At 45.6% G+C, this 27,637-nt stretch overlaps 1 protein-coding gene across 1 annotated transcript; it reads right to left on the bottom strand.

Annotated features, from left to right (window-relative positions):
* Window positions 1–207: 207 nt before the first annotated feature.
* Window positions 208–25,839, bottom strand: gars1 (glycyl-tRNA synthetase 1). Its single transcript, XM_046293073.1, has 16 exons — window positions 25,536–25,839; window positions 13,597–13,698; window positions 13,268–13,370; window positions 12,039–12,180; window positions 10,131–10,219; window positions 8,096–8,172; window positions 7,809–7,954; window positions 7,485–7,634; window positions 3,722–3,884; window positions 3,481–3,645; window positions 2,699–2,952; window positions 2,485–2,570; window positions 2,130–2,239; window positions 1,922–2,015; window positions 893–1,083; window positions 208–783 (listed from the first exon to the last, which is right to left on the bottom strand). Exons 1-16 carry the CDS (start codon window positions 25,782–25,784, stop codon window positions 658–660), a joined length of 2,247 nt encoding a protein of 748 aa, XP_046149029.1. The 5' UTR covers window positions 25,785–25,839; the 3' UTR covers window positions 208–657.
* Between the last annotated feature and the right edge of the window lie 1,798 nt (window positions 25,840–27,637).

Genomic DNA, 27,637 nt, shown 5'->3' with positions numbered 1-27,637 from the left:
GGTCTAAAGTAATGCAGGCTAGGGACCTGGTCTAAAGTAATGCAGGCTAGGGACCTGGTCTAAAGTAATGCAGGCTAGGGGCCTGGTCTAAAGTAATGCAGGCTAGGGACCTGGTCTAAAGTAATGCAGGCTAGAGGCCTGGTCTAAAGTAGTGCAGCATAAAGGGAATCAGGCTCTGTTTCAGTCATTGACACAGACACAGGCTGGTTCCAGTAAGAGCAGGCTCACTTTATTGAACCAGAGATGTTTTCCATTTAATCAGTCCTGAAACTGGAAGTCTTTCTTCTCTTCCCACACAAGACTGACAACCTGAACACATTTCTCTTTTTATACCAGGCTGAGAAGCTCCCCCCCCCCCCCCACGCACTCTCTCTCTCCCCCCCTCTCTCCAACTGAGCAGATTCCAGTACGCAGGTGAATATTTACCAGAACAGGGACAAATCATTACTCTGCCACCCTGTTTATAATTGTTCAGTACAATGATTATATAACATTTATTTAGAAGTTTAATTTCAGTGGTTGCAGTTGTGTGTTAGGACATCGTGAGGACCGACTGCTTCCTGAAATACAGTTGCAGTAAAATCGTCCCTATGGATGGAGAAATGTAAAAACGTCTGTGGGCGTTTCATAGGACAGACATACTGAGTAAGATTAACTTCATTCCTCGGCAGTGTCCTTCTTGCTGGTCTCCTGTCCCTCAAAGATGGGGTACTTGCTCTCCACCTCGGCCCAAGTCATGAAACCGTTTGCCAGATCACGGATGATTCCTGGCAACTCACTAACCTGGAGAGCAAACAGAAAACAGGCAACCCGGTTCATCAACATGACCTTTCCGTGAATCACTTCTAGTACAGAGCAGTACGTTGACGCGTATGAAGTAAAGATGTCGTACCTCGGCCCTGATCTGCCTCATGGAGTCGCGGTCCCTCAGAGTGGCGGTGTGGGGAGTCTTGTTCACCGTGTCAAAGTCGATGGTGATGCCGAACGCCACTCCGATCTCATCTGTTCTGGCGTAGCGCCGCCCAATGGATCCTGACGAGTCGTCCACCTTGTGGGACACGCCCTGTTTGGTCATCGCTTCAGCTGCAGGGAGGGAGGAGAAAGGGTGGGGGAGGGAGGGAGGAGAAAGGGTGGGGGAGGGAGGAGAAAGGGTGGGGGAGGGAGGGAGGAGAAAGGGTGGGGGAGGGAGGGAGGAGAAAGGGTGGGGGAGGGAGGGAGGAGAAAGGGTGGGGGAGGGAGGGAGGAGAAAGGGTGGGGGAGGGAGACAGAACATGTTAGTTAAATAACTTATCTTGCATCTGACACTGAACTCAATCTGACACTGAACTCAATCTGACACTGAACTCAATCCGACACTGAACTCAATCTGACACTGAACTCAATCTGACACTGAACACTGAACTCAATCTGACACTGAACACTGAACTCAATCTGACACTGAACACTGAACTCAATCTGACACTGAACTCAATCCGACACTGAACTCAATCTGACACTGAACTCAATCTGACACTGAACACTGAACTCAATCTGACACTGAACACTGAACTCAATCTGACACTGAACACTGAACTCAATCTGACACTGAACTCAATCTGACACTGAACTCAATCTGACACTGAACTCAATCTGACACTGAACTCAATCTGACACTGAACACTGAACTCAATCTGACACTGAACATTGAACTCAATCTGACACTGAACTCAATCTGACACCGAACTCAATCTGACACCGAACTCAATCTGACACCGAACTCAATCTGACACCGAACTCAATCTGACACCGAACTCAATCTGACACCGAACTCAATCTGACACCGAACTCAATCTGACACTTCTGACACTGAACTGTTCTACGTTTGTTCTCAATAATCATGGACTTGTTTTCAACAGAAATAGAGCGTGGAAGGAGTACTTACAGAGTTCCTTAACAAAAGGCATGAATTCCTGGTTTTGGCTCAAAGGAAGGACGGAGCATTTATATGGAGCTACAGTGGTAGGGAAGCTGAAGAACTGGAGACAGAGACATTTCAAACCCATTATGACACTGTAAAACCCTTTAAGAACTACGTTCTAACAGCCCAGTCAGTGCACGTACAGTAGTTGTAACATCCGATGCCTCCCTACCGTTCTCTGTTCGTCGCCCTCTCTGACTTGGAATGTGTGCTCGAAGATTGAGTACATGATTCTACCGATGCCAAAGGAGGGTTCGATGACATTAGGGACCACCTCCTCCACTGTGGTGAAGCAGAAACACATTCTGAATCAGTTTAACAAGGTACAGTTGTCTGCTGTCTTCCTGCATGGCTTCCATTCAGTACAAAGAGGATGTCAACAACCTCCTTTAGAAGACATCTAGGTTGTCAAATCAAATGTATTTATATAGCCCTTCGAAACATCAGCTGATATCTCAAAGTGCTGTACGGAAACCCAACCTAAAACCCCAAACAGCAAGCAATGCAGGTGTAGAAGCACGTCTCACCATGCAGGGTCTTCTGAAACCGCTTCACACTGACCATGTCCTTGGTGAGTTTAAAAGTCTTTCCCTCCGCCTCTATGGTGAACTCCCTGGGGGGGGGGGATTACCATTAGGTTTAGCATCGTCAATGAGACTGGAATATTGCGTACCATTACGGAGGCTAAAGTATTCATTCTATTGATTCTGACACATATGACCTATGACCTTCCCAACTCACCCGCTGCTGTTGAGCAGCATCTCCTGTTCAGTGATGAAACACTCGTCACAGACAGCTAGGTACTCCATCGCTAGTTTGGCGTCCTTCTTATAGGCTTTACCGATGGCTCCCTTATTGGGCTCAAACTGGACGATATCGACTACTTTGGGTTCTTTAAGAGGCTTCTCGGCCACTAGAGGGACCTTGGTAGCCCGGGCGTGGCACAGCAGGTCGAAACAGGAGCGGTCCGCACAGCCCACTATCTCAATCCAGCCCTGCAGGAAACAGAAGGAACAGAGACAGGGTTATTATGGGGCGGCAGGGTAGTCTAGTGGTTAGAGCGCTGGACTAGTAACCGAAAGGTTGCAAGTTCAAATCCCCGAGCTGACAAGGTACAAATCTGTTGTTCTGCCCCTGAACAGGCAGTTAACCCACTGTTCCTAGGCAGTCATTGAAAATAAGAATTTGTTCTTAACTGACTTGCCTAGTAAAATAAAGGTAAAAAAAATGAAATAGACAAGATAAGAACTTCAAATTGTAGACACAGCTAGCAGTGGAGGGTGGGACCTAAGTAGGATGTTTTGGTCTCTGCATTCCTGCAGTCACAGGCATAGTGGGTTAAGGTTAGGGGTCATGGAGGACCTACGTAGGATGTTTTGGTCTCTGCATTCCTGCAGTCACAGGCATAGTGGGTTAAGGTTAGGGGTCATGGAGGTCCTACGTAGGATGTTTTGGTCTCTGCGTTCCTGCAGTCACAGGCGTAGTGGGTTAAGTTTAGGGGTTAGGGGTCATGGAGGACCTACATAGGATGTTTTGGTCTCTGCGTCCCAGCAGTCACAGGCGTAGTGGGCCATCTCGTTGTCCATGTGCTGACGGAAGCGAAGCTTGTCTTTGGCCACACCCACTTTAGTGAGGTAGAGGTAGATTCTCCCGATGAAATATCCCAGGACGGAGTTATTGATCACCCCCTGAGAGAGACAAAGTTATTAATATGACTCTGGTATTGGTTACGTCCTTACTGAAGCTACTGCTATAGCATCCTACCTGCTCCACAGCATCCCCCAGCCTCATGATGTGAGCAGACTGGCCACTGGTCTGGGCCTTGGAGGAGTACAGGATGATCTCCAGGTCAGCCACGTTAGGGAACTTGGGGTGGAACTTCTCAGTCGGGTCCACAAAGTGCTCAATCTCAGCCATGGTGAACTCTCTGGAAGCACCAGCACAACCATTACCATCTCAACAGACCCTCTAACACCAGCACAACCATTACCATCTCAACAGACCCTCTAACACCAGCACAACCATTACCATCTCAACAGCCCCTCTAACACCAGCACAACCATTACCATCTCAACAGACCCTCTAACACCAGCACAACCATTACCATCTCAACAGACCCTCTAACACCAGCACAACCATTACCATCTCAACAGACCCTCTAACACCAGCACAACTATTACCATCTCAACAGACCCTCTAACACCAGCACAACCATTACCATCTCAACAGACCCTCTAACACCAGCACAACCATTACCATCTCAACAGACCCTCTAACACCAGCACAACCATTACAATCTCAACAGACCCTCTAACACCAGCACAACCATTACCATCTCAACAGACCCTCTAACACCAGCACAACCATTACCATCTCAACAGACCCTCTAACACCACCACAGACTGACTGGTAGACACTAACACCACAACAGACTGACTGGTAGACACTAACACCACCACCACAGACTGACTGGTAGACACTAACACCACCACAACAGACTGACTGGTAGACACTAACACCACCACCACAGACTGACTGGTAGACACTAACACCACCACCACAGACTGACTGGTAGACACTAACACCACCACCACAGACTGACTGGTAGACACTAACACCACCACAGACTGACTGGTAGACACTAACACCACCACCACAGACTGGTAGACACTAACACCACCACCACAGACTGGTAGACACTAACACCACCACCACAGACTGACTGGTAGACACTAACACCACCACAACAGACTGACTGGTAGACACTAACACCACCACAACAGACTGACTGGTAGACACTAACACCACCACCACAGACTGACTGGTAGACACTAACACCACCACCACAGACTGACTGGTAGACACTAACACCACCACAGACTGACTGGTAGAAACTAACACCACCACAACAGACTGACTGGTAGACACTAACACCACCACAGACTGACTGGTAGACACTAACACCACCACCACCGACTGACTGGTAGACACTAACACCACCACAGACTGACTGGTAGACACTAACACCACCACAACAGACTGACTGGTAGAGACTAACACCACCACCACAGACTGGTAGACACTAACACCACCACCACAGACTGACTGGTAGACACTAACACCACCACCACAGACTGACTGGTAGACACTAACACCACCACAACAGACTGACTGGTAGACACTAACACCACCACCACAGACTGACTGGTAGACACTAACACCACCACCACAGACTGACTGGTAGACACTAACACCACCACAACAGACTGACTTGTAGACACTAACACCACCACAACAGACTGACTGGTAGACACTAACACCACCACCACCACCACAGACTGACTGGTAGACACTAACACCACCACCACAGACTGACTGGTAGACACTAACACCACCACCACCACCACCACCACAGACTGACTGGTAGACACTAACATCACCACAGACTGACTGGTAGAAACTAACACCACCACAGACTGACTGGTAGACACTAACACCACCACCACCACAGACTGACTGGTAGACACTAACACCACCACCACCACAGACTGACTGGTAGACACTAACACCACCACCACCACAGACTGACTGGTAGACACTAACACCACCACCACCACAGACTGACTGGTAGACACTAACACCACCACCACCACAGACTGACTGGTAGACACTAACACCACCACCACCACAGACTGACTGGTAGACACTAACACCACCACCACCACAGACTGACTGGTAGACACTAACACCACCACCACCACAGACTGACTGGTAGACACTAACACCACCACCACAGACTGACTGGTAGACACTAACACCACCACCACCACAGACTGACTGGTAGACACTAACACCACCACCACCACAGACTGACTGGTAGACACTAACACCACCACCACCACAGACTGACTGGTAGACACTAACACCACCACCACCACAGACTGACTGGTAGACACTAACACCACCACCACCACAGACTGACTGGTAGACACTAACACCACCACCACAGACTGACTGGTAGACACTAACACCACCACCACAGACTGACTGGTAGACACTAACACCACCACCACAGACTGACTGGTAGACACTAACACCACCATAATAGACTGACTGGTAGACACTAACACCACAACCACAGACTGACTGGTAGAAACTAACACCACCACAGACTGACTGGTAGACACTAACACCACAACAGACTGACTGGTAGAAACTAACACCACCACAGACTGACTGGTAGACACTAACACCACCACAGACTGACTGGTAGACACTAACACCACCACCACAGACTGACTGGTAGACACTAACACCACCACAACAGACTGACTGGTAGACACTAACACCACCACCACAGACTGACTGGTAGACACTAACACCACCACAACAGACTGACTGGTAGACACTAACACCACCACCACCACCACAGACTGACTGGTAGACACTAACACCACCACCACAGACTGACTGGTAGACACTAACATCACCACAGACTGACTGGTAGACACTAACACCACAACAGACTGACTGGTAGACACTAACACCACCACCACAGACTGACTGGTAGACACTAACACCACCACCACAGACTGACTGGTAGACACTAACACCACCACAACAGACTGACTTGTAGACACTAACACCACCACAACAGACTGACTGGTAGACACTAACACCACCACCACCACCACAGACTGACTGGTAGACACTAACACCACCACCACAGACTGACTGGTAGACACTAACACCACCACCACCACCACAGACTGACTGGTAGACACTAACACCACCACCACCACAGACTGACTGGTAGACACTAACATCACCACAGACTGACTGGTAGAAACTAACACCACCACCACCACAGACTGACTGGTAGACACTAACACCACCACCACCACAGACTGACTGGTAGACACTAACACCACCACAGACTGACTGGTAGACACTAACACCACCACCACAGACTGACTGGTAGACACTAACACCACCACCACAGACTGACTGGTAGACACTAACACCACCACAACAGACTGACTGGTAGACACTAACACCACAACCACAGACTGACTGGTAGAAACTAACACCACCACAGACTGACTGGTAGACACTAACACCACAACAGACTGACTGGTAGAAACTAACACCACCACAGACTGACTGGTAGACACTAACACCACAACCACAGACTGACTGGTAGACACTAACACCACAACCACAGACTGACTGGTAGACACTAACACCACAACCACAGACTGACTGGTAGACACTAACACCACCACAACAGACTGACTGGTAGACACTAACACCACCACCACAGACTGACTGGTAGAAACTAACACCACCACAACAGACTGACTGGTAGACACTAACACCACCACAGACTGACTGGTAGACACTAACACCACCACAGACTGACTGGTAGACACTAACACCACAACCACAGACTGACTGGTAGAAACTAACACCACCACAGACTGACTGGTAGAAACTAACATAGCTTCATCTCCAGACTAGAACTCACCTGACACGGATGAGTCCTGAGCGAGGTGAGATCTCGTTCCTGAAGGAGTTGCCGATCTGAGCAGCAGCGAAGGGAAGCTTTCCCTGGTTGAATTCCAACAGACGCTTGAAGTTGAGGAAGATTCCCTGAGCCGTTTCAGGCCTCAAGTAGCTGCAGAACACAGTCAGACACACTCAGTAAAACACTGGTACTGGTCCACAACTAATGAGGTAATTGGAACTCTGTTCAAAGGCAAAACTACCAATGGCAGCATTGGTAACCCTACAGTACATCCCACCCAGTAAAACCAACATCTGGGTACAGAGTGAGTAATTACTTCATTACCCTGTCATGTTTCCCCCTGGTCCGATAGACGTCTGGAACATCAGGTTGAAGAGATGAGGGGCTGAAACGTCATTTCCTGTGGTGGGGGACTTGACACTGTATTTCACAAAGAGGTCAGTCAACTCCTGTTGAGTGTAGTTGTCCATCTGGAGACCCATGAAAACAATGTCAGTCACTTGATGACAAACAATAACTTTGAGCTCCATTTATGCAGTCGGGGATTGCTGAAGGTATAGTCTATATCTATTCTAGTACATCTGCTGCATGTCTCTAAACCCACTACCAACCTGAGTGACCACTTCCTCCATCTCGGCCTTATTCTCTGCAGGACACTTCTTATCAGACATCAGCTTCTGGAGGTGAGCTGAACAGAGAAACACAGGGCCACAGTCATATCTACTGGGACAGTTTGTTGTTTCAGACAAAGACTAGTTGTATTAGTCGTATGTACAGGATACACATGGTATACACCGTCCAACCAAATGCTTACTGCAGCTTCCTTCTCCACAATAAGACTAGTTGTATTAGTCGTATGTACAGGATACACATGGTATACACCGTCCAACCAAATGCTTACTGCAGCTTCCTTCTCCACAATAAGACTAAATAAAATATAATCATAGGAACATAAAGTAAATGGCTCAGTAGAATAGAATACATGTTTAAGCATAATACAGGAAGGCACAATGTATAGTCCAATATTTACACATTTTGGGAAAGGGGGGAAAGGGACAACAGAGTACTGACAGGCCTCAGCCAACTGATGCACAGGGACAACAGAGTACTGACAGGCCTCAGCCAACTGATGCTGAGGGACAACAGAGTACTGACAGGCCTCAGCCAACTGATGCACAGGGACAACAGAGTACTGAGAGGCCTCAGCCAACTGATGCACAGGGACAACAGAGTACTGACAGGCCTCAGCCAACTGATGCACAGGGACAACAGAGTACTGACAGGCCTCAGCCAACTGATGCACAGGGACAACAGAGTACTGACAGGCCTCAGCCAACTGATGCACTGGGACAACAGAGTACTGACAGGCCTCAGCCAACTGATGCACAGGGACAACAGAGTACTGACAGGCCTCAGCCAACTGATGCACAGGGACAACAGAGTACTGACAGGCCTCAGCCAACTGATGCACAGGGACAACAGAGTACTGACAGGCCTCAGCCAACTGATGCTGAGGGACAACAGAGTACTGACAGGCCTCAGCCAACTGATGCACAGGGACAACAGAGTACTGACAGGCCTCAGCCAACTGATGCACAGGGACAACAGAGTACTGACAGGCCTCAGCCAACTGATGCACAGGGACAACAGAGTACTGACAGGCCTCAGCCAACTGATGCACAGGGACAACAGAGTACTGACAGGCCTCAGCCAACTGATGCACAGGGACAACAGAGTACTGACAGGCCTCAGCCAACTGATGCTGAGGGACAACAGAGTACTGATGCTGAGGGACAACAGAGTACTGACAGGCCTCAGCCAACTGATGCACAGGGACAACAGAGTACTGACAGGCCTCAGCCAACTGATGCTGAGGGACAACAGAGTACTGACAGGCCTCAGCCAACTGATGCACAGGGACAACAGAGTACTGACAGGCCTCAGCCAACTGATGCACAGGGACAACAGAGTACTGACAGGCCTCAGCCAACTGATGCACAGGGACAACAGAGTACTGACAGGCCTCAGCCAACTGATGCACAGGGACAACAGAGTACTGACAGGCCTCAGCCAACTGATGCTGAGGGACAACAGAGTACTGACAGGCCTCAGCCAACTGATGCACAGGGACAACAGAGTACTGACAGGCCTCAGCCAACTGATGCTGAGGGACAACAGAGTACTGACAGGCCTCAGCCAACTGATGCACAGGGACAACAGAGTACTGACAGGCCTCAGCCAACTGATGCACAGGGACAACAGAGTACTGACAGGCCTCAGCCTCAGCAACTGATGCACAGGGACAACAGAGTACTGACAGGCCTCAGCCAACTGATGCACAGGGACAACAGAGTACTGACAGGCCTCAGCCAACTGATGCACAGGGACAACAGAGTACTGACAGGCCTCAGCCAACTGATGCACAGGGACAACAGAGTACTGACAGGCCTCAGCCAACTGATGCACAGGGACAACAGAGTACTGACAGGCCTCAGCCAACTGATGCACAGGGACAACAGAGTACTGAAGAAAGGTTTGACTTCTGGAATGTCAGGGCTCAATTCTATTATATTGATGTGGAGGTTGGGAAATAGCAGTGAATAAGGCATTTCTCTTTTTCAAACCACTTCAAGAGTATAGACTAACCTTTGAGGAGGTGGTCTGCCCTGAAACACTCTCCGTTCTTCACGTCTTTCACCATGTAGTCCGCAAACTTGTCCACGTGTCCAGACGTCCTGTAGACATAATAGCACATTATACCCAAATATTCAGATTGGAACAGAGCAGTCAGCTGTACTAAATCTCTAAGTACCACCAGGCACCCCGTCTGACTGTAGGAACCCCCCCGTCCGACTGTAGGAACCCCCCCGTCCGACTGTAGGAACCCCCCGTCCGACTGTAGGAACCCCCCGTCCGACTGTAGGAACCCCCCGTCCGACTGTAGGAACCCCCCGTCCGACTGTAGGAACCCCCCGTCCGACTGTAGGAACCCCCCGCCCGACTGTAGGAACCCCCCGTCTGTCTGTCTGTCTGAACCCCCTGTCTGTCTGTCTGTCTGAACCCCCTGTCTGTCTGTCTGTCTGAATCCCCTGTCTGTCTGTCTGAACCCCTGTCTGTCTGTCTGTCTGAACCCCCTGTCTGTCTGTCTGTCTGAACCCCCTGTCTGTCTGTCTGTCTGAACCCCCGTCTGTCTGTCTGTCTGTCTGAACCCCCTGTCTGTCTGTCTGTCTGAACCCCTGTCTGTCTGTCTGTCTGAACCCCCTGTCTGTCTGTCTGTCTGAACCCCCTGTCTGTCTGTCTGTCTGAACCCCCTGTCTGAACCCCCTGTCTGTCTGTCTGTCTGAACCCCTGTCTGTCTGTCTGTCTGAACCCCCTGTCTGTCTGTCTGTCTGAACCCCCTGTCTGAACCCCCTGTCTGTCTGTCTGTCTGAACCCCCTGTCTGTCTGTCTGTCTGAACCCCCTGTCTGTCTGTCTGTCTGAACCCCCTGTCTGTCTGAACCCCCTGTCTGTCTGTCTGTCTGAACCCCCTGTCTGAACCCCCTGTCTGTCTGTCTGTCTGAACCCCCTGTCTGTCTGTCTGTCTGAACCCCCTGTCTGTCTGTCTGTCTGAACCCCTGTCTGTCTGTCTGTCTGAACCCCTGTCTGTCTGAACCCCCTGTCTGTCTGTCTGTCTGAACCCCCTGTCTGTCTGTCTGTCTGAACCCCTGTCTGTCTGTCTGTCTGAACCCCTGTCTGTCTGTCTGTCTGAACCCCTGTCTGTCTGTCTGTCTGAACCCCCTGTCTGTCTGAACCCCCTGTCTGTCTGTCTGAACCCCTGTCTGTCTGTCTGTCTGTCTGAACCCCTGTCTGTCTGTCTGTCTGTCTGAACCCCTGTCTGTCTGAACCCCTGTCTGTCTGTCTGTCTGTCTGAACCCCCTGTCTGTCTGAACCCCCTGTCTGTCTGTCTGTCTGTCTGAAACCCCTGTCTGTCTGTCTGTCTGAACCCCCTGTCTGTCTGAACCCCCTGTCTGTCTGTCTGTCTGTCTGAAACCCCTGTCTGTCTGTCTGTCTGTACCCCCTGTCTGTCTGTCTGTCTGTCTGTCTGTCTGTCCCCTGTCTGTCTGTCTGTCTGTCTGTCTGTCTGTCTGTCTGTTTGAACCCCTGTCTGTCTGTCTGTCTGTCTGTCTGAACCCCCTGTCTGTCTGTCTGTCTGAACCCCCTGTCTGTCTGTCTGTCTGTCTGTCTGTCTGTCTGTCTGTCTGTCTGTCTGTCTGTCTGTCTGTCTGTCTGTCTGTCTGTCTGTCTGTCTGAACCCCCTGTCTGTCTGTCTGTCTGTCTGTCTGAACCCCCTGTCTGTCTGTCTGTCTGTCTGTCTGTCTGTCTGTCTGTCTGTCTGTCTGTCTGTCTGTCTGTCTGTCTGTCTGTCTGTCTGAACCCCCTGTCTGTCTGTCTGTCTGAACCGTCTGTCTGTCTGTCTGTCTGAACCCCCTGTCTGTCTGTCTGTCTGAACCCCCTGTCTGTCTGTCTGTCTGAACCCCCTGTCTGTCTAATTGCAGTGCAGCATCAGGACCCACTTGAGAACAGGCTCCGGGGTGAGCATGGTGCAGTCGATCTCCAGGATCTGCTCCTCCTGGATGAAGTGCTGCCTCCAGGCCTGCAAGATGTTGTTCTTCAGGGCACAGCCCACAGGGCCAAAGTCATACAGACCACTCACACCTGTAGAGGGAACATTACAGACCACTCACACCTGTAGAGGGAACATTACAGACCACTCACAACTGTAGAGGGAACATTACAGACCACTCACACAAATAACATCCGATTGTTGTATCGTGAGTGCCTCCGTGTGTAACTAGGTGAGTGCCTCCGTGTGTAACTAGGTGAGTGCCTCCGTGTGTAACTAGGTGAGTGCCTCCGTGTGTAACTAGGTGAGTGCCTCCGTGTGTAACTAGGTGAGTGCCTCCGTGTGTAACTAGGTGAGTGCCCGTCCGGTGAGTGCCTCCGTGTGTAACTAGGTGAGTGCCTCCGTGTGTAACTAGGTGAGTGCCTCCGTGTGTAACTAGGTGAGTGCCTCCGTGTGTAACTAGGTGTGTAACTAGGTGAGTGCCTCCGTGTGTAACTAGGTGAGTGCCTCCGTGTGTAACTAGGTGAGTGCCTCCGTGTGTAACTAGGTGAGTGCCTCCGTGTGTAACTAGGTGTGTAACTAGGTGAGTGCCTCCGTGTGTAACTAGGTGAGTGCCTCCGTGTGTAACTAGGTGAGTGCCTCCGTGTGTAACTAGGTGAGTGCCTCCGTGTGTAACTAGGTGAGTGCCTCCGTGTGTAACTAGGTGAGTGCCTCCGTGTGTAACTAGGTGAGTGCCTCCGTGTGTAACTAGGTGAGTGCCTCCGTGTGTAACTAGGTGAGTGCCTCCGTGTGTAACTAGGTGAGTGCCTCCGTGTGTAACTAGGTGAGTGCCTCCGTGTGTAACTAGGTGTGTAACTAGGTGTGTAACTAGGTGTTACATAGACCTCACCTCCATAGATAGCGAAGGCCTGGCCACCGTGTGTAACTAGGTGTTACATAGACCTCACCTCCATAGATAGCGAAGGCCTGGCCTCCGTGTGTAACTAGGTGTTACATAGATCTCACCTCCATAGATAGCGAAGGCCTGGCCTCCGTGTGTAACTAGGTGTTACATAGATCTCACCTCCATAGATAGCGAAGGCCTGGCCTCCGTGTGTAACTAGGTGTTACATAGATCTCACCTCCATAGATAGCGAAGGCCTGGCCTCCCTGTGTAACTAGGTGTTACATAGACCTCACCTCCATAGATAGCGAAGGCCTGGTCATAGAAGAATCTCCTCTTCAACGTATCCTCCATCTTGGTTCTGTCAACAATGTCATCTTTGGGCTGCAGAGACAGTTCCTGGAATACAAACAGTAGTGCGGTGATTAACAGTTTGAGAAGACACAAAACACTACCGATCTAAGGTAGTGAATTCCTACTAAAGCTGATTTCAGCTTTCAAAAGACGGCCGATTGTATAGTTACTGGAAAGATAAAAACTATTTGGTGCGATTCTGGCATACTGTGGTGTAGTAGGCTATACTGTAGGAGATCCTTTTAGGAGGATATGCTTTAACAGAGCTCACCTTAGTTTCCAGAGTTCTCTTCCTAGCTTTCAGTTCAGCCACAGCTTTAAGGACGTCAACATCAGGGGCACCATCCTGTTTCATCTGGCGCACCAGCTCACCCTGTAACATGACAATTACACTGAGAGCTGACAGAACACTTCCCACACTTGACTGAAAGTCAGGAGACCTTCATGGTAAATTGTAAATGAGGATTTGTTCTTAACCTCTTGAAGCTAGGGGGCACTATTGTGTTTGGAAAAATAACGTTCCCAAAGTAAACGGCCTATTTCTCAGGACCAGATGCTAGAATATGCTTATAATTGACAGATTAGGATAAAAAAAACTCTAAAGTTTCCAAAACTGTCAAAATATTGTCTGTGAGTATAACAGAACTGATATTGCAGGCGAAACCCTGAGGAAAATCCAATCAGGAAGTGCCTCTTATTTTGAAACCCTTTTGTTCCTATGCAGGCCTATCCTCCATTTAAAAAGGGATATCAACCAGATTCCTTTTTCTCCGGCTTCCCGAAGGTGTCAGTCTTTAGACATAGTTTCAGGCTTTTATTTTGAAAAATTAGCGTGAAAGATCACAATGCGTAAGTGGATAGGTGGGGCTCTGAGTGAGTTTTTGCGCTACAAAGTAAAGCCGCCATTGTTCCTCCTCCTGTTATTGAAAAACCTACACACTCTGTTGATATATTATCGAATATATATTTTAAAAACTACCCGAGGAATGATTATAAAAAACGTTTCATTATGTAGACTATTTGGAATTTCCGTCTGTGTTGTCGTGACCGCTCTTTCCTGTGGATTTCTGAACGCGACAAACAAACGTCGGCATTTTGGGTATAAAAATAATCTTTATGGAACAAAAGGAACATTTGTTGTGTAACTGGGAGTCTCGTGAGTGAAAACATCTGAAGATCAAAGGTAAATGATTAATTTGATTGTTTTTCTGATTTGTGACCAAGCTACCTGATGCTAAGTGTACTTAATGTTTTGTCGTGCGATCGATAAGCAATCCAAGCGTTTGTGTAAGATTTCGCTGTAAAGCATCATTTCAAAATCTGAGACGACAGGGTGATTAACAAAAGGCTAAGCTGTGTTTTGCAAGAATTTAAAACCATTTTTGTAAGAATATAGTATATGGGATTGATTAAGAAATGTAGCTTAATTTGACTAATATTATGGTGTTTCTATTCCAAGATCTACAAAACCCTCTGGGTTTCCGGTAGGAAAATATGGTGCTGTACAAATGGACCTTTATTTTACTAGACAAGTCAGTTAAGATTTTTTTTTTTTTTTTATGAACCTCTCGCTCTCTACAAAACGGGGGAGGAAAAAAATGATATACAGTACCAGAGTGAAAAGTTTGGACAACTTGTCATTCAATAATTTATATTTATTGTTACTATATTATACATTGTAGAATAATAGTGAAGACATCAAAACTATGAAACACACATGGAATCATGTAGTAACCAAAAGCGTCAAATAAAAGATATTTCATATTTGAGATTCTTCAAAGTAGCCAACCTTTGCTATGACAGCTTTGCACACTCTTGGCTTTCTGTCATCCAGCTTCACCTGGAATGCTTTTCCAACAGTTTTGAAGGCGTTCCCACATATGCTGAGCTCTTGTTGGCTACTTTTCCTTCACTCTGCGGTCCAACTCATCTCAAACCATCTCAATTGGGTTGAGGTTGGGCGATTGTGGAGGCCAAGTAATCTGATGCAGCACTCAATCATTGTCCTTGGTCAAATAGTCCTTACACAGCCTGGAGGTGTGTTCTGGGTCATTATTCAGTTGAAAAACAAATGATAGTGGGACTAAGCCCAAACCAGATGGGATGGCGTATCGCTGCAGAATGCTGTGGTAGCCATGCTGGTTAAGTGGCGGCAGGGTAGCCTAGTGGTTAGAGTGTTGGACTAGTAACCGGAAGGTTGCAAGTTCAAACCCCCGAGCTGACAAGGTACAAATCTGTCGTTCTGCCCCTGAACAGGCAGTTAACCCACTGTTCCTAGGCCGTCATTGAAAATAAGAATTTGTTCTTAACTGACTTGCCTAGTTAAATAAAGGTAAAATAAAAAATTAAAAAGTGTGCCTTGAATTCTAAATAAATCAGACAGAGTCACTATCAAAGCACACCATAACACCACCTCCTCCATGCTTCACGATGGGAACCACACATGCAGAGATCATTAGTTCACCTACTCTGCATCTCAAAGACTTTTTATTTTACCTTTATTTCACCAGGTAGGCCAGTTGAGAACAAGTTCACATTTACAATTGCGACCTGGCCAAGTTAAAGCAAAGCAGTTCGACACATACAACGACACAGAGTTACACATGGAGTAAAACAAACATACAGTCAATAATACAGTATAAACAAGTCTATATACGATGTGAGCAAATGAGGTGAGAAGGGAGGTAAAGGCAAAAAAAAACACAAAAAGGCCATGGTGGCGAAGTAAATACAATATGGCAAGTAAACCACTGGAATGGTTGATTTGAAATGGAAGAATGTGCAAAGTAGAAATAAAAATAATGGGGTGCAAAGGAGCAAAATAAATAAATAAATGAAATACAGTTGGGAAAGAGGTAGTCGTTTGGGCTAAATTCTAGGTGGGCTATGTACAGGTGCAGTAATCTGTGAGCTGCTCTGACAGCTGGTGCTTAAAGCTAGTGAGAAGATACGGCAGTTGGAACCAAAACTCTCACGTTTGGACTCATCAGACCAAGGAACAGATTCCCACCAGTCTATTGTCCATTGCTCGTGTTTCTTGGCCCAAGCAAGTCTCTTCTTCTTATTGGTGTCCTTTTAGTTGTTTCTTTGCAACAATTCAACCACGAAGGCCTGATTTACACAGTCTCCTCTTAACAGTTGATGTTGAGATGTGTCTGTTACTTGAACTCTGAGGCATTTATTTGGGCTGCAATCTGAGGCTGGTAACTCTAATGAACTTACCTTCAGCAGAGGTAACTGGGTCTTCCTTTCCAATCTGAGGCTGGTAACTCTAATGAACTTATCCTCTGCAGCAGAGCTACCTCTGGGTCTTCCTTTCCTGTGGTGGTCCTCATGAGAGCCAGTTAACTCTAATGAACTTATCCTCTGCAGCAGAGCTACCTCTGGGTCTTCCTTTCCAATCTGAGGCTGGTAACTCTAATGAACTTATCCTCTGCAGCAGAGCTACCTCTGGGTCTTCCTTTCCTGTGGTGGTCCTCATGAGAGACAGTTAACTAATGAACTTATCCTCTGCAGCAGAGCTACCTCTGGGTCTTCCTTTCCTGTGGTGGTCCTCATGAGAGACAGTTTGATCATAACACTTGATGGTTTTTGCAACTGCACTTGAACAAATGTTAAAAATGATTGAAATGTTCCGTATTGACTGACCTTCATGTCTTAAAGCCGTTCTTGCCATAATATGGACTTGGTCTTTTACGAAATAGGGCTGGGCGGTATACCGTATTTTATGATATACCGGTATTGATGCAGGGACCAGTTTGAGTTTTGACTTTACCTTCTAAAATGGTATTTGAATGTTTGGTTTGTTCAATGTGATACGCTATGTGTAACGTACATTTTTATAGTTTACTTTGCCACTTGAGTCATCTCTCTCTGCTCTTTCTCTCCGTGCCACTTTCCACACAGACCTAGCCACGCCCCCTGTCACTCAAGGAACACGTTTGATGTTCCTCAACCACGAGACACTTGCGTTCTGTCTGCATGGTCAATGCAGCACATGCAACAATGCTGATGACAACGATGCTGTTTTCACTTTGCTTCTTAATATAAATCCATTAGCGTTCTATAATGACTCTTAGTTTGTGTTTCTTACATCTGCAAACAGCTAGTTTGTATTTTCTTAGCAAGTTGCCCTGAATCTTGTGAGACATATTGAGAATTTTCTAGACCATGCATGTTAATTATTAATTGCAGAAGAGCTAGTACTCTATATGTGCTCTGGGTCATTAGACATGCACTTGTCTGGGGTGAGTACACGACTGGTTATTCCTGCAACGGTGTTATGGCCTAATATGTACTGTTGCTATAGTTACACCTACATTTTACATTACATTTAAGTCATTTAGCAGACGCTCTTATCCAGAGCGACTTACAATTTTTTTTCCTTTATTTAACCAGGCAAGTCAGTTAAGAACAAATTCTTATTTTCAATGACAGGCTGGGAACAGTGGGTTAACTGCCTGTTCAGGGGCAGAACAACAGATTTTGTATCTTGTCAGCTCTGGGATTCAATCTTGCAACCCTACAGTTAACTAGTACAACACTCTAAACACCTGCCTCTCATCCACGAGGATGCAACACTGATTTAACAAAAGCATATTTGCGAAAAAAGCACAATCGTTTCACGACTGTACCTAACCATAAACACCAATGCTTTAAAATCAATACACAGAAGTATATATTTTTAAACCTGGATATTTAGCTAAAAGAAATCCAGGTTAGGAGGCAATATTAACCAGGTGAAATTGTGTCACTTCTCTTGCGTTCATTGCACGCAGAGTCAGGGTATATGCAACAGTTTGGGCAGCCTGGCTCATTGCAAACTTGATTTGCAATGAATTTTATCTGAATTTTACCTGAATTTTATGTAATTATGACATAACATTGAAGGTTGTGCAATGTAACAAGAATATTTAGACTTCGGGATGCCACCCGTTTGATAACATACAGAACCCTATTATTTCACTGAAATAAACCTTTTGTTTTCGAAATTATACACTGCTCAAAAAAATAAAGGGAACACTAAAATAACGCATCCTAGATCTGAATGAATGAAATATTCATATTAAATACTGGTTTTCTTTACATAGTTGAATGTGCTGACAACAAAAATCACGCAATAATTATCAATGCAAATCAAATTTATCAACCCATGGCGGTCTGGATTTGGAGTCACACTCAAAATTAAAGTGGAAAACCACACTACAGGCTGATCCAACTTTGATGTAATGTCCTTAAAACAAGTCAAAATGAGACTCAGTAGTGTGTGTGGCCTCCACGTGCCTGTATGACCTCCCTACAACGCCTGGGCATGCTCCTGATGAGGTGGCGGATGGTCTCCTGAGGGATCTCCTCCCAGACCTGGACTAAAGCATCCGCCAACTCCTGAACAGTCTGCGGTGCAACGTGGCGTTGGTGGATGGAGCGAGACATGATGTCTCGGGGGCCACAGTGTCTCCTGACCCCTCCTGTCTCAGCCTCCAGTATTTATGCTGCAGTAGTTTATGTGTCGGGGGGCTGGGGTCAGTTTGTTTATCTGGAGTACTTCTCCTGTCCTATTCAGGTGTCCTGTGTGAATCTAAGTGTGCGTTCTCTAATTCTCTCCTTCTCTCTTTCTTTCTCTCTCTCGGAGGACCTGAGCCCTAGGACCATGTCCCAGGACTACCTGACATGAGGACTCCTTGCTGTCCCCAGTCCACCTGGCCATGCTCCTGCTCCAGTTTCAACTGTTCTGCCTTACTATTATTCAACCATGCTGGTCATTTATGAACATTTGAACATCTTGGCCACGTTCTGTTATAATCTCCACCCGGCACAGCCAGAAGAGGACTGGCCACCCCACATATGCTCTCTCTAATTCTCTCTTTCTTTCTCTCTCTCGGAGGACCTGAGCCCTAGGACCGTGCCCCAGGACTACCTGACATGATGGCTCCTTGCTGTCCCCAGTCCACCTGACTGTGCTGCTGCTCCAGTTTCAACTGTTCTGCCTTATTATTATTTGACCATGCTGGTCATTTATGAACATTTGAACATCTTGGTCATGTTCTGTTATAATCTCTACCCGGCACAGCCAGAAGAGGACTGGCCACCCCACATAGCCCGGTTCCTCTCTAGGTTTCTTGCTAGGTTTTGGCCTTTCTAGGGAGTTTTTCCTAGCCACTGTGCTTTTACACCTGCATTGTTTGCTGTTTGGGGTTTTAGGCTGGGTTTCTGTACAGCACTTTGAGATATCAGCTGATGTACGAAGGGCTATATAAATAAATTTGATTTGATTTGATGTCCCAGATGTGCTCAATTGGATTCAGGTTTGGGGAACGGGCGGACCAGTCCATAGCATCAATGCCTTCCTCTTGCAGGAACTGCTGACACATTCCATCCACATGAGGTCTAGCATTGTCTTGCATTAGGAGGAACCCAGGGCTAACCGCACCAGCATATGGTCTCACAAGGGGTCTGAGGATCTCATATCGGTACCTAATGGCAGTCAGGCTACCTCTGGCGAGCACATGGAGGTCTGTGTGGCCCCCCAAAGAAATGCCACCCCACACCATGACTGACCCACCGCCAAACCGGTCATGCTGGAGGATGTTGCAGGCAGCAGAATGTTCTCCACGGCGTCTCCAGACTCTGTCTAATGTGCTCAGTGTGAACCTGCTTTCATCTGTGAAGAGCACAGGGCGCCAGTGGCGAATTTGCCAATCTTGGTGTTCTCTGGCAAATGCCAAACATCCTGCACGGTGTTGGGCTGTAAGCACAACTCCCACCTGTGGACGTCGGGCCCTCATACCACCCTCATGGAGTCTGTTTCTGACCGTTTGAGCAGACACATGCACATTTGTGGCCTGCTGGAGGTAATTTTGCAGGGCTCTGGCAGTGCTCCTCCTGCTCCTCCTTGCACAAAGGCGGAGGTAGCGGTCCTGCTGCTGGGTTGTTGCCCTCCTACGGCCTACTCCACGTCTCCTGATGTACTGGCCTGTCTCCTGGTAGCGCCTCCATGCTCTGGACACTACGCTGACAGACACAGCAAACCTCCTTGCCACAGCTCACATTGATGTGCCATCCTGGATGAGCTGCACTACCTGAGCCACTTGTGTGGGTTGTAGACTCCGTCTCATGCTACCACTTGAATGCTGGCGATGCTTTCACTCTAAAGTGACCAAAACATCAGCCAGGAAGCATAGGAACTGAGAAGTGGTCTGTGGTCCCCACCTGCAGAACCACTCCTTTATTGGGGGTGTCTTGCTAATTGCCTATAATTTTCACCTGTTGCCTATTCCATTTGCACAACAGCATGTGAAATGTTTTGTCAATCAGTGTTGATTCCTAAGTGGACAGTTTGATTTTGGAGTTACATTGTGTTGTTTAAGTGTTCCCTTTATTTTTTTGAGCAGTGTAGTTTCCGGATTCGACCATATTAATGACCAAAGGTTCGTATTTGTGTGTTATAATTAAGTCTATGATTTGATAGAGCAGTCTGACTGAGCGATGGTAGGCAGCAGCAGGCTCTTAAGCATTCATTCAAACAGCACTTTTTTGCTTTTTGCCAGCAGCTCTTTGCAAAACATAAACAGCACTGTTTATGACTTCAAGCCTATCAGCCTAATGGCTGGTGTATTCGATGTGAAATGGCTAGCTAGTTAGCGGGGTGCGCGCTGATAGCGTTTCAAACATCACTCGCTCTGAGACTTGGAGTAGTTATTCCCCTTGCTCTGCAAGGGCCGCAGCTTCTGTGGAGTGATGGGTAACGCTCCTTCGAATGTGGCTGTTGTCGATGCTTTCCTGGTTCCAGCCCAGGTAGCGGCAAGGAGAGGGACGGAAGTTATACTGTTACACCGGCAATACTAAAAAGTGCCTATAAGAAATTCCAATAGTCAAAGGTATATGAAATAGAAATGGTATTAAGGGAAATAGTCCTATAAATACTATATTAACTACAACCCAAAACCTCTTACCTTGGAATATTGAAGTCTCATGTTAAAAGGAACCACCAACTTTCATATGTTCTCATGTTCTGAGCAAGGAACTGAAACGTTAGCTTTCTTACATGGCACATATTGCACTTTTACTTTCTTCTCCAACACTTTGTTTTTGCATTATTTCAACCAAATTGAACATGTTTCATTATTTATTTGAGGCTAAATGGATTTTTATTGATGTATTATATTTAATATTGTTGTAATTGTCATTATTACAAATAAATAAAAGAAAAAAGAAAATCTGCCGATTAATCGGTATCGGCCTTTTTTGGTCCTCCAATAATCGTTAAAAATCATAATCAGTCGACATCCACACATGATATATACATAAACATAAAAACACAAATGCTTTGTTTGTAAATCATGTCTTGAGTGTTGGAGTGTGCCCCTGGCTATCCATAAATAAAAAGAAAAGACCATTTGTGCCATCTGGTTCGCTTAATATAAGGAATATGAAATGATTTGATACTTAAGTACATTTGATTAATTACATTTACTTTTGATACTTAAGTATATTTAAATCCAAATACAGACTTTTACTCAAGTAGTATTTTACTGGGTGACTTTCACTTTTCTATTAATGGCATCTTTACTTTTACTCAAGTATGACAATTGGGTACTTTTTCCACCACTGCAATTGAGTGCAGGAAATACAGAAATGATAAAAGTGCTGAAATTTGTTTTGGTTGAAGTTGAATTAAACAGCATAAAATAATAAGAATGGAGAAACATTCTAAGTGAATTCAATGAGTCTGTGTGTTGCCACCCTAGGATCACTCACTTCTCCTAAAGCAAATGTATAACTTTTATTATTCAAAAACTAAAAATACGTCAAACCGTCCATTTTTGTTTTTTAAATACCGTGGTATAATATTTTGACCATATCGCCCAGCCCTACCATCTTCTTTATGCCACCCATACCTGGTCACAAAACAACTGAAAGGCTCAAAACGCATTAAGGAAGAAATTCCACAAATGAACTTTTAACAAGGCACCTGTTCATTGAAATGCATTCCAGTTGACTACCTCATGAAGCTGGTTGAGAGAATGCAAAGAGTGTGCAAAGCTGTCATCAAGGCAAATGGTGGATACTTTGAAAAATATATTTTGATTTGTTTAACACTTTTTTGTTGAATACATGCTTCCATATTTGTTATTTCATAGTTTTGATGTCTTCATTATTGGTCTACCATGTAGAAAATAGTAAAAATAAAGAAAAACCATTGAATGGGTAGGTGTCCAAACTTTTGACTAGTACTGTATACACACAAACATTTTCAGGATGGTAAATCATTTTCAGTGTAAATTTAAAACAACTAAAACCAGATATAAAAAGTCTGTAGAAAAATAACTAAATATAAAAAAGAGCTAAATCTTTTTTTTTTATTAAAAAAAGAGAATCTTTTACAACTGTTGGCAGAATCGTGCTGATAGTGTATAAGAGGTCACAAAAAGTTTTGTAGCGATTCCGATGTGGTTGATGTAAAGAATATTTGTTGGTTTGTGGTGTCTAATGAGGAGCAACCAGACGCTGCACTTGACACGTTTATGAAACTGCTTATTCCAGTTACTAATAATCATACACCCACCATTAAGAAAATGACTGTAAACTTAAATCCCTGAGGATTGTTGATAAATTGAACAATTCGTTGAGAAGGATGAGGCAAAAGAGGTGGCAAATAGGTCTGGCTGTACAACCGATTGGCAAATGTACTGCACATGGAGAAATCATGTGACTAAACTGAATAAAAAGAAGAAACTACACTGTGAAATAAAGAAAAATGACAAAGAATGATAGTAAAAAGTTTGAGCACATTAAATTAAATTCTGGGCAAAAAGACAAACTCAGCTCCATCATTCATTGAATCACATGGCTCATCACAAAAAAGTAGTAAAGTAAGGGTTGTTGCCTGCCATATGAGTACTGTTATACTCACACACATCATTCAAACAGTTTTAGAAACTTCAGAGTGTTTTCTATCCAATACTAATAATATGCATATATTAGCAACTGAGACTGAGGAGCTGGCCGTTTATAATGGGCACCTTATTCATCCAAGCTACTCAATACTGCCCCCAGCTATAAGAAGTTAAGTCTTGCAGTCATTTCAGTCGCTGTAGTAGCTGATGTGTTGAGTCGACACAGACACATCAGCTACTACAGCGACTGAAATGACTGTAAGACTTAACAAAGAGCTGCAGTTAGTTTCAGAATGGGTGGCAAGGAATAAGTTAGTCCTCAATATTTCTAAAGCTAAAAGCATTGTTTTGGGGACAAATCATTCACTAAACATTGTGATATATAATGTGGTAAGTGAGCAAGAACTACTTGGAGTAACCTCTTCACAGTCCCCAAGTCCAGAACAGACTACATAGAGCCATGACGACATGGAACTCTATTCCACAGTACTACATAGAGCCATGACGACATGGATCTCTATTCCACAGTACTACATAGAGCCATGACTAGATGGAACTCTATTCCACAGTACTACATAGAGCCATGACTAGATGGAACTCTATTCCACAGTACTACATAGAGCCATGACTAGATGGAACTCTATTCCACAGTACTACATAGAGCCATGACAAGATGGAACTCTATTCCACAGTACTACATAGAGCCATGACAAGATGGAACTCTATTCCACAGTACTACATAGAGCCATGACTAGATGGAACTCTATTCCACAGTACTACATAGAGCCATGACTAGATGGAACTCTATTCCACAGTACTACATAGAGCCATGACTAGATGGAACTCTATTCCACAGTACTACATAGAGCCATGACTAGATGGAACTCTATTCCACAGTACTACATAGAGCCATGACTACATGGAACTCTATTCCACAGTACTACATAGAGCCATGACTACATGGAACTCTATTCCACAGTACTACATAGAGCCATGACTACATGGAACTCTATTCCACAGTACTACATAGAGCCATGACTACATGGAACTCTATTCCACAGTACTACATAGAGCCATGACTACATGGAACTCTATTCCACAGTACTACATAGAGCCATGACTACATGGAACTCTATTCCACAGTACTACATAGAGCCATGACTACATGGAACTCTATTCCACAGTACTACATAGAGCCATGACTACATGGAACTCTATTCCACATCAGGTAACTGATGCAACCAGTAGAATCAGATTATTATTTTTTTTACATAAAAATACATTATGAAACAGCAGGGACTATGGAAGCAACACAACATAAGTGCAGACACATGCATACAAACACACAATAACATACACACAAGTACACATGGATTTTGTGTTGTAGATATGTAGTAGAGTCGGGGCCGGAGGGCACACAGGGTGTTGTGAATGTATTGTAATGTTTTTAAAAACGTATAAAACTGCCTTCATTTTGAGGGACCCAAGGAAGAGATGCTGCCTTGGCATAAAAACAAACTCACAATCACCAATAAAAACTAGACAGTCATAATTTTTTATTTCCGAAAATGTCATGGGGACCCCGTTGATTTTGTTATGTTTAAGTCACTCAGAGTAAGAACTCTGCATCAGCCAAGGCAAAATGTCTAGTTACAGGAAATAGCTTTGAAACGGCACATTTTCTCTCGGTTACATGACAAAATGTGCAGAATTGCAGGAAATTTGCATTAAAACAGCACAATTGTATATTTGTGGCCAAGAGGAGGGCCTTTAAAAAGCTTTGGTCGGAGACCTCACTCAATTGGCAAGCCACTACCTCGCCGACCTCAAAGCGAACTTTGACAGCCGCAACAAAAAATAAAATACTAGGGGAAACACTGCCACCCAAATATCACTGTGAATCAGCCCTGGGCTGAAACGTGGCATGGGGGGAAATAAATAAGTCGCAGGCATGGATGTTAATACAATTATTTAGGAAATCATATCCAAGGTGGCTGGTATAACGGTCAACAGAATATAGCTGTATTAAATCAGTTATTTACTGCTTCCATAAATCTGCTCTACAGATCTCTAACTAATAGGCAAATAAATATATAAACCGGTTAGTTAGCTGGCTACATGGCTATGCTACATTCAAAGACCTCTGCTAACGTTGTATGTAAATGTTAGCGAGCAAAATAACCAGCTACGGCAGCTTTGTTTGAGCTGTCATTTCTGGGCGATTACTAATGAATGCATGGATGATGTGGGGATCTTTGGAGTGAATAAAATAAGGGTTTAGCTTCATTCCCGTGGCTTTAAAATGTCAATTTACCTGTTCTTTCACTGCCAGCCTCAGTGGGGCGAGGATTTCTTCAATATTGCCACTCATTTTGTGTCCTTCGGAAAGCTCCAGCCAAAGACTTTTCTTTTTCTTACACAAGCAGACCGACAGAGAAAACGAGCTGTTTTGGGTCGGACAGCGCAGCAGCGACTGTAGAAACCGGCAGACCCTCGGCACCGAGCGAAGAGTGCGAATCTCAATGCTGGTCCTCAGCAGTGCTGATGTCGCGCTACGAAGCATGGACCGCGGGCGGAGCGACAATGTGGATGGAACAGAATGATGAAATCTCACAAAACAGGTAAATGAATGCTTCAGTTATCAAGTGGCAGTTTCAACATGTTACTCCCTAGAAAATGGATAAATACACTTGGTGCAGATTCGACAAAAGTATTCCAGCTTTCACCAGCATATGGCGCTGTTGCTCTGAGGAAGAGCATAATGGTTAATTGAATCTTTCATAAACTCATGCATGGCCCGCTTGCATAAACATCTTAAGTGTTTCCCTTAAAGGTTTACATTATTGTCTCTTACCTAAATGAATTGTTTAATGGCGTTGCATAGAGCCCGTCAAATATTTCCTTAGGTAGGGGATACTTAAGGGGCTTTAAGGTAGTTTTTTATGTTTATTTATTTTTATTTCACCTTTATTTAACCAGGTAGGCTAGTTGAGAACAAGTTCTCATTTGCAACTGCGACCTGGCCAAGATAAAGCAAAGCAGTGTGAACAGACAACACAGAGTTACACATGGAGTAAACAATTAACAAGTCAATAACACAGTAGAGAAAAAAGAAAAAAGGCATGTATGGCAGAATGAGTATCTGGTTACCATGGTGAAGGTCTGATTAACTGACTAAGGGTGCTAGTAAATTCACTCTGTCTATTTACTCATCCAATACAAATGCAATCAGTCGATATAATCGAGAACTATCATCAGAAATCAAGCGATATGAATCCGACACTGAATGAACTCCGGAAACTCGTGACGCAGCTGACGAGCTTCACTGAGAACCTGCAGGCGAGTTCCAGGATGCAGGTCGACACGGGTGCGTTCCAGGTGGACTTCATTGCTTCTTAATTTAAAGGGGGTATTACAACGGAAAGTTAACATATCAGATTACCATAATTGATTCAGATGATTTATTTGCCTCTCCCAAATCACTATTGCAGGGCTGACCAACTCTGTTCCTGGAGAGCTACCATCCTGTAGGTTTTCACTTCAAACCCAGTCGTAACTAACATGATTCAATTTATCAACCAGTTAGTTAGGTGCACTACATAAGGGTTGGAACAAAAACATACACTGCCATTAAAACCCAGAATCTTATACTGGACTTCTCCAGACATGGAAGGATGGCCACGCGAGGCTAGTGTTGAATATTTTTGGAAGGATGGCAACTTGAGGCTAGTGTTGAACATATTGGGATGGATGGCTACGGGAGGCTAGTGTTAAACATATTGGGATGGATGGCTACGCGAGGCTAGTGTTAAACATATTGGGATGGATGGCTACGCGAGGCTAGTGTTAAACATATTGGGATGGATGGCTACGCGAGGCTAGTGTTAAACATATTGGGATGGATGGCTACGCGAGGCTAGTGTTAAACATATTGGGATGGATGGCTACGCGAGGCTAGTGTTAAACATATTGGGATGGATGGCTACGCGAGGCTAGTGTTAAACATATTGGGATGGATGGCTACGCGAGGCTAGTGTTAAACATATTGGGATGGATGGCTACGCGAGGCTAGTGTTAAACATATTGGGATGGATGGCTACGCGAGGCTAGTGCTGAACATATTGGGATGGATGGCTACGCGAGGCTAGTGTTAAACATATTGGGATGGATGGCTACGCGAGGCTAGTGTTAAACATATTGGGATGGATGGCTACGCGAGGCTAGTGTTAAACATATTGGGATGGATGGCTACGGGAGGCTAGTGCTGAACATATTGGGATGGATGGCTACGGGAGGCTAGTGTTAAACATATTGGGATGGATGGCTACGGGAGGCTAGTGTTAAACATATTGGGATGGATGGCTACGCGAGGCTAGTGTTAAACATATTGGGATGGATGGCTACGCGAGGCTAGTG

The sequence above is a fragment of the Oncorhynchus gorbuscha genome, linkage group LG12 (assembly GCF_021184085.1).
Source record: "Oncorhynchus gorbuscha isolate QuinsamMale2020 ecotype Even-year linkage group LG12, OgorEven_v1.0, whole genome shotgun sequence".
Lineage (NCBI taxonomy): Eukaryota > Metazoa > Chordata > Actinopteri > Salmoniformes > Salmonidae > Oncorhynchus > Oncorhynchus gorbuscha.
Note: the sequence above shows the minus strand (reverse complement) of the source record. Positions and strands in the feature narration are given on the sequence as shown.

Coding starts and splice junctions, on each gene's coding strand:
- gars1 (XM_046293073.1), bottom strand. CDS start 25,784: ATGCTTCGTAGCGCGACATCAGCACTGCTGAGGACCAGCATTGAGATT. Junction 13,371..13,596: donor AGAGAACTCTGGAAACTAAG/GTGAGCTCTGTT, acceptor TTTGTATTCCAG/GAACTGTCTCTGCAGCCCAA. Junction 8,173..10,130: donor GGCAGACCACCTCCTCAAAG/GTTAGTCTATAC, acceptor TTCTCTGTTCAG/CTCACCTCCAGAAGCTGATG.